This window comes from Astatotilapia calliptera, chromosome 15 (assembly GCF_900246225.1).
Source record: "Astatotilapia calliptera chromosome 15, fAstCal1.2, whole genome shotgun sequence".
Classification (NCBI taxonomy): Eukaryota; Metazoa; Chordata; class Actinopteri; order Cichliformes; family Cichlidae; genus Astatotilapia; species Astatotilapia calliptera.
This window is the reverse complement of record NC_039316.1, coordinates 13,045,820-13,059,223: the sequence shown is the minus strand read 5'-3', so window position 1 is coordinate 13,059,223 and position 13,404 is coordinate 13,045,820. Positions and strand designations below refer to the sequence as shown.

Genomic DNA, 13,404 nt, shown 5'->3' with positions numbered 1-13,404 from the left:
TTAGTAGTAACTAATGATTAAATGCAAAATGGAGTGTGAGTACATAATGAGTGAAAAAGATGAGTGAAGAAGAAATACTTAGTGTATGGGAAGCCCCCAGCAGCCTAGGACTATTGCAGCATAACTAAGGGGGGATTCAGGGTCACCTGATCCAAAAGAGTGCCTGTCTCCTGAATCCAAACTGGGAGCTGGTTCCACAGAAGTGTAGCCTGAAACCCGACGGCTCTGCCTCTCATTCTACTTTTAAATATCCTTGGAACCACAATTAAACCTGCAGTCTGAGAGCAAAGTGCTCTATTAGGATGACATGGTAACAGTTCGCAGGCTTCTGACTAACTCTTACTGGAATTTATTTTCAGGGGCATGTCCAGAGGGGGGCATAGGGTGACATCTGCCCCCCCCCCCCCCCCCCCCCCCTCAAAAGAAATGACTGCTTGTTAATCTTGCAGTGCTAAACATAGATAAGACCTGTTGTCTAATGTAATCATGATATCTACAATCACGAGGTCTGGGTAGTGGCTGAAAGAATGAGATTGTGGAAGAAGTTCAGTAATTTGGGAGGGATTTGGAGATCAAAGTGATAAACACATTAATAAAAAATAAGGAAACGACTAATAACTATTATTTTTAAAAATGATAATGATTCTGAAGAAGGACGATTCTGTATAATCTTCATTTTCCATTAAGTGCACTTTGATGCCTCGCTGCACAGTCACAGTGGAAAAACCCCAAAAGTCAAGGGGATAAGGAGGAGTACAATCAGTAGCTTTTCCCACACCCTCTCCTTTTCCCCCATCGGTCTTTATCTAAGAGTAAAGTTGAACTATTAAACTCCAGCTTCCCTCAAATGACTTCAGTAAGCTCATCATTCATTTCTGACTGTTGGCAGTGTCAGGAGAATCCCCGCTCATGGGTTTTTGCAAAGTTGAAATACCTTTAATGCAGATTAGTGTCTATTCACACCATCCAGTGCAAATTTCACTTTGTGGCTAACATGAATACATCTTTAGGCTAAGAAATATGAAACATGATATTCGCTTACACAAAGAGTCTGTCATATAACATCATTTATATTAGGGCATAGAGCTACACCAGCCTCAAATTGTATTTACTTCTGATCAAATATTCTGATTTCCAGCCTCCCCTCTTCCACCCAACCTGCCCTGTTATTCTTCTATCCTGTTCCACCCCATTAACGATTCCTGGAAACACCCCTGTTGTGCGATATGGCAGCCTCACTTCTGTCAGTCTGCCCCAGGGCAGCTGTGGCTACAACCGTAGCTTGCCTCCACCAGTGTGTGAATGTGAGAGTGAATGAATAGTGGCATTGTAAAGCGCTTTGGGTGCCTTGAAAAGCGCTATATAAATCCAATCCATTATTATTATTATATCAACATTCAATGAGGCCAACAAACGCGCAAAATAAGAAATATACAAAATGCTTAATAACAATACCCCCCCCCCCCACACACACACACACACACTATGAAATCAACCTTGTCTAGTGTGCTAATAAAAAAACAGTAAATATATAATCAAATAAATGAACTGTGTTGGTTTGCATTTCCAATTTTTGATGTTTAAGTCTCAGTTGTTCTGAGAACCTTAGTCTTCACTGTGTACCACAGCTGCAGGGATACTGAAAGCAGCAACATCACATACAATAACGAAAAATGAAACAATAGAATCAAAAAACCAAACAACTTGTTTATGTGATTATTCCCCGCTTGAGTTGTGTGATTATTACTGCCTCTGAATGATGCATGAGCCCATGCACACTTTCATAAACAGCATTAAATGAACTGCTTTAACAAAACAATTACTCAACTGTCAATAAAACCAATTAAGTATGCAAAATCTGACCACAGAACTAAAACTTGCTAACACAATGACATGTTCCTTTAAGCCCTTTTGGAGCATATGCAGGCCTCACATCTTCACAACTTGTAATCCTGGTGACACCCTGTGCAATACGATTTACCACAGAGGCTCCAAATACTTTGGAAGGTATGCTTGTCTCTACATGGACTAATTACATCACCACAATAGCATGTGTGCAACATGCACTTATCAAACTTCACATGCAGTAGATATCAAAATAAAGTTTGACCGCGGGTGTTATCTGAAGCATAGAAAGGAAGGAAGTTCTATTATTTTTGTTTGAAAGACGCCATATAAAGTAACCTTCATCCGGTGTGCATTTACAAGATCAACACAAAGCCCATTTGTGTTTATTTATGATTTTTTTTATAAATAAACCTGTTAGCCTATTCATTAGGTGAGATAGTTGAGCTTATCAGTCTGAGTCTGTCTGCGTCAAAACAATCACTCGGAACTGTGCAAGGTGCACTCATGAAACCTTATTGATGTGTATTTGGTATCAAAACAGCGGGGGAGTTCAAAGCTGAGCGTGGTTCAGAGCACAATCACAGTAAAGTGTGATAATCTAAGTATGGGATCTAAGTCTGACTTACATAGAAGTATCAAATCTCATTAATGTACTCATTCAGAACACAACAAGCATCCCACTGTGATACTCCGTTCATCTGGCTTTTATTTTTGAAGTCCACAGCGGAAGTCTCGGTTTTCAGGCTTGTCACTGGTAGCAACAATAAACCACAAGCACATTATTATTCATTGAGCTTTAGTCCTTTTTCTAAGAAGCTGCAAAACCAGAGCTTGGTTTATAGAAAACTCATTTTGCTGGATTTAAAAGTGAGGAGACATTAAACATGAGCAGCTACTGATATGTGCTGAGGGGTCCTGTCTGTAGCAGCAGGAGCTCACAGTGTCAGTCTGTAGTTGTTTTGCATGCTTTTGGGATTGATGCAGTCAAATAAACAGAAGAAAATATTCAGAGCTTTTCTTTTTTAATCATCTGTATTTTTACTTTTACTTTTTTGAGACGCTTCCTGTGGTTTGGCCTTTAGAGGGCTCACTTACACAGCTGCTTCTGTACTTTAATGGGAGGGGGGTAGGTCCATGATGAAAACAGTCTACAACATAAAACAATGCTGACTGTTAGAGGGAAGCATTTAGTGCTGTTAAGAGTTACCATCTGTTTTTCTCTACTGTTGTGTTTACTTTTTCCACTTTACACCAGGAGTCCAGTCCAATGTCCATACTGTGCTCTGTGATAAACACAGGCCGGTGTTCCAGGATCATACAGGAAAGTGTTCTTGTTTAAATAGGGCTGTGCACAACAAAAGCAAGGATAAATATTCAGTTTTCCCTACTTGGTCTTCTTATGGTCTCTTCTTTCACAAAAAACAATGAAATAATGACAAACGCTTTGGGGCAATTCTGTCTTTTTGCCCTCTTCTCCTTATTCACAGCATTAAGTAAACCATATCTCAGCTTAAACTTGAACTTTTGTACTCTTTTTCTTTTTGTCTGAAAGCTATATTTGGTGGAGTGGTGAGATTAATTTGCTAAGAATTTAAAATACAACTTTATTGTGGAATCATCACATGTTCTTTAGGAAGTTTATTTGAAATGAAAAGTGGAATCATCCAATCACATGACAGCAACTCAGTGCATTTAGGCATGCTGACATTGTCAAGATGACCAGCTGAAAATCAAACTGAGCATCAGAATGGGGAAGAAAGGTGAATTAAGTGACCTTGAAAATTGTATGTTTGTTGGTGCCAGATGTGCTGATGTGAGTATTTCAGAAACTGCTGGGATTTTCCCATGCAACTATCTCTATGATTTACAGAGAAGAAAATGAGAAAATATGCTTTGAGCAGCAGTTCACTGGGTGGAACTGCCTTGTTGATGTCAAAGGTCAGAGGAGAATGGGGAGACTGCTTTGCACTGACAGGAAGGCAACAGTAACTCAAAAAAATCACTCGTTATAACCAAAGTATGCAGAAGAGCATCTCTGAATCCACAGGACATAGAACCACGAAGCCGATGGTCTAGAGCAGCACAAGACCACACCGGATGCCCACTCTAGTCAGCTTAGAACAGGAAACTGAGTGTATAATTCACACAGGCTGAACAAAACCGGACAACAGAAGATTGGAAAAATTTTGGCTGCTTTGATCGATTTCTGCTGTGACACTTGGATGACAAGAACTCGACATAAACAACATGAAGGCATGGATCTATCCTGCCTTGCATATAGAGTTCAGGCTGCTAATGGCGTGGGCCACTTTTGGCCACTTGAGCGTCACTTAAACATCACAGCATGTAGCCGATTGTGTCCATCCCTTTATGACTACAGTGAAATTATTTTCTAATGGCTCCTTCCTGTGATAAAAGCTATTAAAGTCTGACCAAAGTGTCTAACTAAAACACTTTTCATCGCAAACGCTGTCTCGTGTTTCATCTTGTACAGCATGTCTTCAAACTGTGGTGGTGTCCAGGGTGGAAGAGAGGGACCCAAATGCAGCACACATAGGCAGACTAAAACGAAAGAGAGACATTTATTGACCCATATAAAGTCCAAATGGATAGATCCAGGGAATATCCAATATACACAAACAATACATAACAAAAACCCACAGAAATAAAACAGCTGCAAAAAAAGGAAACATGACCTGGGAATTATATTTGCATTATATTATCTGATGATTAGGCCCCTACTCATAAGATGTGGTTAGCTTTTGGGGAGTCCCATTTAACAAATGGCTATCTTGTCTATTATGTTGGAATTTGTACTTTTGATTGATTTGTGAATAAACTAAACTAAACTAAATTAAACCCTTTGACAAAAAGAAACAAAGCCAAACAAGCCAAAAAATCATACCATCTGAGGAGCATCACAGGTGGCTTATTTAATTTCATATATATAACGAATTTAAACCCTACGTGAGCTTTTACTATTACTGTTTTTCAAAGAACTTGCTTAAATACAGATCAGAATAAAGATCTCTGCTGAGAGGAGCCACCCCCTCCTCAGCAGCGGCAGCAGCAGCGCCCCTCTGTGCTGTTGTGAGTTACGTGGACACGTACGTGCGTGTTATTTACATCGTGGTGTCGGGCTGGCTGCTCGCATGTGCCGCTGCCCGTCTCCTTTGTCCTGCTTCACAGCTTCACTGGGTGTCATGGGCTCTGCCTGCAGGGAGAGGAGCTTTGTCACTTCCCTCATCACACTGGATCCCTCGCCGCAGCAGTCCTCATCACCATCACCATCGCATCGCGAGAAGAGTCACAGCCTCTCAGTCTTCTTCGGAGGCACAATGACCGCGTTCCCGTAGGCTACACCATGCGAAGTGTGCCCACCTGAAACAGGCTGGGGATGCAGCATCCTTTGAGCCCTTCTGTTTGGGTTCCTGCTGCACTGGTTTCCTGCGGATGATGCGCGGAGGAGTTCGCGGCGTGTTTATGTCTCACTCTGCTTTGGAAAGCCCCCATCCCATCAGGAGATCCATGCACCACCGGTCTTTGTGTTGTTGTTATTACCATGTCCCCAGCATCGGCTGCAACGGCAAGTGAAAGCGCCACCGCCACCACCACCGTCCCCGAGGAGGAGACGGAAAGCCCCCGGGAAGAGGTAAGAATTGTTTGCAGTAAATTAAGGCTTTTGAGTAGTGTGGCATGTTTAAGTGACAGGCTGCCTTTGTGCATGCTCACTGTAATAATCTCACGGTAATAATCATTTGGCTTTTTTTTTTTTTTAGATTCTGATTTAAGTGTTTGCACAGCACTTAAAGCGCTTTATTTGCCTATTATACGAACCCATGCGCGCACTCGAGCGTGTGAACGCCATGATTACGCTCCTGTGTCCTCCGGGCAGGCTTCCAAAATTAGGTTTAAGAATCTATCACGGTCCAATCAGGTACACGAAAGTGTTAAAACAAAAAAACTTACTTTGCTCATATCTTTCCACAAGATATTGAAAGTCACGCAGCATTTAAAAGACATCTTGACGTTACTAGGGCTGGGAGAAGTGAGATGTTGTATTAGGGGGGGGGGGGAGTCTGTAAATTTCCCTTAAGGGAAAAACTAAAACAGATTTGGAAACATAAGGACTCAACAGCAGTTTTCCTGAATTAAACTATAACACCCAATTCCTCTCCTTCTTCTCCAGTCTTCCCCTACATGCACACATGCTGGGCAAGTTACATATCCATTACACAAGAGAGTCTTTTTATATAACCTAGCTGGTCTTATTATGTCAAGAGAAAGTGTCCATGACTGCGAGAGGCACTAAAGGCACCACGGCAGCCTCCTGAATGTGAAGACTGTACAGATTTGAACCTTCTTGAAACTGTTTTTCCTTTTAACAATAGCCACTTTCATATTAAAATCTATAACTCCTATGAGTGCAAACTGTAAAATTACATTAGGATATAAGCACGTAAGGTGGCGTGCTGAAGTGATTCTCAGTTGTTGCTTTCATGCAAAGGGAATTTTCACTAAATACAAAACAACACTGAAACCAAATATTAAAAAATGATACAAGAGCCTTCAGCTAACTGTACACAGAAGACTTTTAGAGCTGTTTCATACAATAACTGCCTTAAATATAAATGTAACTCACTACAATTAAAAATGGATTCTCCTTTCATATTTTAGGACCAGCGCAAGGTTTTTCTAACACATTTTTAATCAGATTGTAACATGCAGAGATGCATTTGCTTTGCAGGCACATAATCAGAACGATATCTCCTACTGCACAACTGTTCATCATTAACCTCGAGCCTGTAAAATGTAACACTGGCCACAAAATGTGCCACGTAGTATTGATTGTAATTTTCGAACGTGGCCAGAATGCTGGTGAGCGAGCACTCCTCCTGCAGGAGGTTTATCTCAGTGGGGAATTTCACTGTTAATCCCTTTTGCTCTGTGGGGTGTAGCCTTGGGTTGGCAGTGTGCTTGAAGACCATGTGACCAAGGTCGGGAAGTTAATTATGATGCAAGAACATTGATTATTTATGCTCGTCTATCACTCGAAGAGCACAGAGCTGACATGTCGAGTTCAATAAATCAGCGCTGTGATAGAGCAGATGCTTTTTTTTTTTTTAAATGTGGTGTTTAGAGGCGACCTATAGATCAAAATCTAGACATTTACAGTCTAATCTGAAGTGTTAGAAGTGAGGTCTGTCATGCAAATTTTTTTTGAATGAATTTAGTGATAATCTTCCCCTTCCTGGGACTTTTGAATCTCTGCCAGGTTTTGTGTGGCTGTGCTCCTGCAGGGCGTAACCAGCTCTCGAGCTCTTTGATGCAGCCGCTGGGGCTTGCTGTGCCCCGAGGAGATAAAGGATGGCACCATCTAAATGCTGCCCAAGTCAGACTACAGCCTTTTTTTCTGCCTGTCTGCCTAAATGTTTTTGACTCTTTAAAATCATATCAGTTCTTTCAAGTCTTCAACTCTCACGTGACAACAGGATTTCTTTTACATTTTAATGGTAATAATGAAGGAATCGTCTGATTATAACATGCACAGAGCAAGAAATGAGCAGTTGGCTCTTGGCTCATGCATAAACTATGCAAAAGCACTTGCAACGAAGAATATTTCCTTAAATATTTTATACACATGAGCCGCTGCTCCTTAACTTTTTGCCTACAGGTATTTAGGTTGTGTTCATCAATGCCACATTAAAATGTGCCATTCATTTAAATCTTCAGGTATAGGTTACTCCTTCTTATATTATTATGTTAATACCTGTGTTTGTAATCATTTTTTTCTCTTTTGCAGCAACAGCCTCAGAAACAGTCTCTGGCTAAGTCCTTGTGTCAGGAAACTCACTGGAAATGCCTGCTGCTGTCACTGCTGATGTATGGCTGTGTCGGGGTGATGGCCTGGTGCCAGGTGACAGAGGTCACACGCCTCACCTTCAATAGCGCCTACAAGGGAAACTCTATGATGTACCATGACAGTCCCTGCTCCAATGGCTACATCTACATCCCCCTGGCCTTCCTGGTCATGCTCTATGTGGTCTACCTGGTCGAATGCTGGCACTGCTACACCAGGAATGAGCTGCAGTACAAGGTTGATGTGGACAGCGTGACGGAGCGCATACAGCGCATGCAGCAGGCTACGCCTTGCATCTGGTGGAAGGCCATCAGCTATCACTATGTCAGGAGAACGCGACAGGTGACACGTTACCGTAATGGAGATGCCTACACCACTACACAGGTCTACCATGAGAGAGTAAACACCCACGTAGCCGAGGCGGAGTTTGACTACGGTAACTGCGGGGTTAAGGACATCTCGAAGAACCTGCTGGGCCTGGATGGTTTCCCCATCACCAAGCTGAGGTTCACCAAGTGCTTTAGCTTTGCCAATGTGGAGTCTGAAAACTCCTACCTGAACCAGCGGGCCAGGTTCTTTACAGAAAACGAGGGCCTTGATGATTACATGGAGGCACGTGAGGGGATGCACCTGAAGAATGTCGACTTTAAGGAGTATATGATTGCCTTTTCTGACCCTGATCACCTTCCATGGTATGCTTCCAACTCCACCTTCTGGGTAGCGGCTGCTTTCACCTTGTCCTGGCCTATGAGGGTGCTGACAGAGTATCGTACTTCCTGTGTGCACTACCATGTGGAGAAGCTGTTCGGCTTTGACTATGTGCCAGTAACGCCATCTGACGAGCGGGTGTATTGCAGACACATCCCACGGGTCAACACAATTGACAGCACAGAGCTCGAGTGGCACATCCGCTCCAACCAGCAGCTAGTGCCCAGCTACTCTGAGGCGGTTCTCATGGACCTGGCCCAGCTCTCAGGGAGCTGTAATAGCTACTCCTTATCCGGAGGCTACGGCAGCTACAGGCAGAACTGCGAACGCTGCCACCGTGCCATAAGCAGCTCCTCCATCTTCTCCCGAAGCGCCCTCAGCATCTGCAACACTGGGAGCCCCCGCATCCCGTTCAGCGCCAGCCGCTTCTCGCTGGGTCGGCTGTACGGCTCCAGGCGGAGCTGCCTGTGGAGGAGCAGCGGGAGCCTGAATGAGCAGTCGTGTCCCACAGAGAGCACGCGCTGTCTGTCAGGCCAGCAGGCCAGTGAGGAGAACCCTCCAGCCTATCAGGACGCGCTGTACTTCCCAGTGCTCATCGTGCATCGCAACGAAGGCTGCCTCAACCACGACCACCGCTCGCTGCACAGAAATGGCTCCTGTGTAGAAACTTCACTCTGATGACACGAGCTAAGGCCAAGGAAACTCTTCATACATGGACTCTTGTGTCTCTTTAACACAGAGATTTAAAAAAAAAAAAAAAGAGCATTCTCTGAGTTACCACAACAAAGGATTTGTTAACATTTCTAAACATACTGTCACCTGACACAACAGCAATTACAACAAAGTATGTGTGTGGAATTTATCACTCAATACATCAGGGAAAAACAGACCCGATGAGACTGTTGTTTAAAATACAGCGAGGCTTTAAAGGATACTTCCAAAGTGTCATGTGCAGCCCTAAAGAGTCTGTTGAGATTCAGATAACCAATGAAAATCAAGGGCCATCCCATCCTAGTGTAAATGCCATATTTACAGATCTTAGTCACAGACAATTTACAAAGATATGAGTAACATTTCCCGGTATAAAAAGCCTGAAATGGGCTTTGACTCAGCAGCAAATGAAAAAATTAAATGGATGCCAAACGAGAAATGGAACGCAAAGATAAGCAACCTTGTCAAAACACACTAACGAGACTAAGTAGTTTTGCTGAAACCAAACACCCTAACCCTCTCATGGCTCTTATCAAAGTGAAGTCAGTACAGTCGACAAATACAGAAATCTGCATGTTAACACATTTTGATCCTGGATGATTTAATGTCTCCATTCAAAGTTAATGCTCATGGAAATCCATTCAAAGAGAAAAAAACTGAAAATAAATGTGCGGATAAAACATTCAGTCAGCTGATATGTGCTTGGCTGCAATGACATTAAACTCCATGGCTCGCCAAATATAGCACAGGAGGAGTTTGAATAATTTAGCAGACGAGGGCTGAAGGACACGAGGATTTAAAACTGATTCATAAACACTTCTTTAAACTGTTCAAACTGTACATTTTGTAAAGCAGTAAAAAAATACCCTCACTGCACTGCTGAGAAATCAGTGTCAACTCCGCCAGTTTAAAATCTTAAAGATCCATTTAGGTTCGTGTTGGGCAATATTTTCATTGAGCCTACCTCTTTATTTAAGTGCCTAGCATCAACCGTTACTGACAAGCACAAGCTGCAATGACTTCTCATCTCATCTCACTATCCTCCCATTAAAACAAGCAGAAGAACACATCAAGGTTATTGAAAACATAGGCAAAAATCCACAAGTTTGTAAGAATCAGACACAAAATGCTTTTCAGATTTCTTTTTCACATTACTCACACAGCCAGCCCTGTGCTGCTGCTGCTGCTGATGCATATCAGAGAGACAGCTAGAGAGCTGGCCATCGAAAACACTCGAAATAGGCAGAGGCCTGGATTCACTACTGATAGTGTCAGATTTAATTATATAAAAGGATTACTTTAAAACACTAAAACCTACTTCCTCTCAGCTGAGTGCATGCGGTATCTGATGGGAAATTTACTTTTGCAGCCAAGAACCGAAGCAGTGTTTAATGCAAACAGTGACAAAAGCCACTCCCCGCAGCACAACCCATCGCTCAAAGTTTGGTTTATTTCTTCCAGCACTCCTTAATATTTTTGGACAGTCATTTAGCCACTTGAAGGAATGGAGGTTAAGCATAGAGGACGTCCATAACGACGGATATACATGGATCATACTGCCATTACGGCCATCACTGAATACTATGAACCTCACCTGCGTTTAGACATTTGGTGTTGAGATTTGCCTTCCCGATAAAGTGATCAATCAGCCATACTCATTACATTCCATGTGTGTTGTTGTGTTTGGAGCTGTGGACTGAGACACAACCCCCTCATAACAGGCTGAGTCACGTTTAACTAACAATTTTAACCTGTTTTCACAACTCAAGGTCATCTATGCAACCTCACCCCAAACTCAGGATAGTATTCAGGTCAACGATTCTGCTTGCAACAACATCCCGATAATCACTCATGTTCTCATCTGCACATAAAGAAGGCGGAGGTGCAGATGCAAACATCTCCAGTCATTGAGTTTCACTTCTGCACTCGCTATTCATAAATCCATCACTTAGTCTGTGTGTAAAGGTCCGGTAAACTGCAACGTTTTAAAGTCGATTTTTGCTAAAATTGATTCCACCATGAAACACAAGAAAAATGCGGTATCTTAGCATGAAAAAGAGGTTATTACCAGAGAAATCTTCCACTAGAAAAAACATCTGCATTATCAAAGAAAACAAAACAACTCTTCAGAATAATACGTCTCATATTACCGCTCTAACAACTTAATGCGGTGGGTTATGAACAGCTTCAGGCTCCTGTATTCAAGATGCTAACACCAAAATCTCACCTGAAATCTTGAGATAGGGGGACATTTATGACAAGTGTTTGAAATAAATTAGTTTAATCACAGAAAAACTGAAGTGTACAAATGGCAAGTTATTATTTTAGGCTCTCTATACATCTTCAGTGGTTCCAGTGTGTATGTTAAACTATTCACAGAACAGATGTCAGTGATCTGAGCTAAAATGGCTGGGAATCAATTGAGCTAACAAGTTAATTTTTAGCCCATTCAGATTCTTTACTTATTTTGTAGCTGTGAAGGACTGGATCACAACTGAGCTCGTGCTGGTCAGAAGTCAGAGACTCAAGTGGACTTGCATGACTCAGAGGACAACACAAATAACAGCATGCAGTCTCCACAGGGCATTTAAATGTACTGAAATGTCTTTTTTGTTATGTTAATCAAAATATAGGAGGATGCACCGGATGTCAATGCTAAAGTCACTGTGCCACTCTGAAATCATCACAATCTCTCCTTCATCATCATCATCAAGCCTCTCAGGTGGCTTCACTGTGATATTCATACATAGTCCCATGTAAGAATAGAAAAATGTGTTTACCCGTGAAATGTTTACGCAGCAACAGAAACAAGCTATTTGACCGATTACAATCTGACTGAAAGTTTTAAAGCTATACACTTTTCCTCTATAGATGACTGTTAGAATAACATTTCTGCAAAGAAAGCAGCTATAGCCGTTATCATGTCTTATGAGGTAGATTAGGCTCGTACGATGATTTGTATTCTTTCACTCAATGATGCTTTGGGCCTCATCTTTTATACTTCCATAAATCTGTGGATTTTTAACATTGTAGAGCAGGATGGCTTTGTACTGTAAATAAATAGAGACAGGAGTGTAGAATGTCAGTCGATGTGGATATTGTGTGCACACATGCACACAAACACACACTTAACTGGAGCAGGGACAGATTTGATGTGTTGCTATTAAATGGAGAGAAGCAGAACAGTCCCCCTAAAAAGGCTGTTTTGGGATGGTTTTGTTTCCCTTTAAACACGTTTTTAATCATTTTAGAATACTTTTTTAAAAATACAAATGCTGTTGGTGTGATTTGACTGCTTTGGGATAAGGTATATCTAAGCATAAACATATGCTTAGTGATTACTAAGGATCTAAATATAATAAATCAGTATTCTGTCATAGATTTTTCTGCTTTTTGGCTAAATTAGTCCAGAATAACCTCTCTTCAAATGGCTCTGGAGACTGATTTGTGATTTTAGGTGTGACACCTGTGACATACACCTGATTCATGGCTATGACTGTAAATTACATCTGACTGATAATTTTGTTGCCGCCTAGTTCAAGAGTTACACTATTTACCAGTAGATTATAGGTAAAAATAAAACAATGCAAGTCTGTATGTATTCCAACACCATCACGACGTTGCCTTGATGTTACATAAGGACTGAATACCAAACATGTGTATCAAAGTAGAACAAAAAACTCAATAAACTGAAATGCTCACTAAAATATCTGGTCTATTTGTTTAAAAATACACAACAGACATGCCAGAAAGACTATGATCACTGATCTGAGGTCAACTGATGCAACCAGTGTTGCATGTTTGTCAGCCAAAGGAAACTTTTGATACTGTCAACAAGTGTAGTAAATAGAACAGAAGCAACAGTGTGCTGGTCCATCCCCTCGGTCCCAAGCTCATTGGTTCCTGTTGCTTCATAATCAAAACAGGACATATTTTTCACACTTACTCATTGTCTAAAAAGTCTCAGCTGGAAGATTTCTGGAAATGTTACTCGAACTGGAGTAAATGTGAGTTGTGATGTTGTGATCCCTCCCCCTGCTGGCTACGCAAAGTAGGTAGATCCCGATATAAACTTTGCTCAACTTGCAGGAGACTGTTTGAAACAACAACTAATGACAGCGCAGGATACCCATGATTGATACATGACCTGGTCTGCCAGCAACCAATCATCTGCTTCAATCATTATGAATTAAGTAGATATCAGACAACTCATTTGAGATAGTTTAAAGATCTTAATGACACATCATATCCTGCATTTTTCTTACGTTAGAATTAAT

At 41.7% G+C, this 13,404-nt stretch overlaps 1 protein-coding gene across 1 annotated transcript; it reads left to right on the top strand.

The window, feature by feature from the left end:
* Window positions 1–4,700: 4,700 nt before the first annotated feature.
* On the top strand, window positions 4,701–13,373 carry tmem151ba (transmembrane protein 151Ba). Its single transcript, XM_026194200.1, has 2 exons — window positions 4,701–5,500; window positions 7,652–13,373. The coding sequence occupies exons 1-2, from the start codon at window positions 5,411–5,413 to the stop codon at window positions 9,092–9,094; spliced, it is 1,533 nt and encodes a 510-aa protein (XP_026049985.1). The 5' UTR covers window positions 4,701–5,410; the 3' UTR covers window positions 9,095–13,373.
* Window positions 13,374–13,404: the final 31 nt, after the last annotated feature.

Bases quoted from the DNA above. Each gene is read 5' to 3' on its own strand.
- tmem151ba (XM_026194200.1), top strand. From the start codon at position 5,411: ATGTCCCCAGCATCGGCTGCAACGGCAAGTGAAAGCGCCACCGCCACC. The intron at 5,501-7,651 runs GTAAGAATTGTT...TCTCTTTTGCAG, and splicing joins CGGAAAGCCCCCGGGAAGAG to CAACAGCCTCAGAAACAGTC.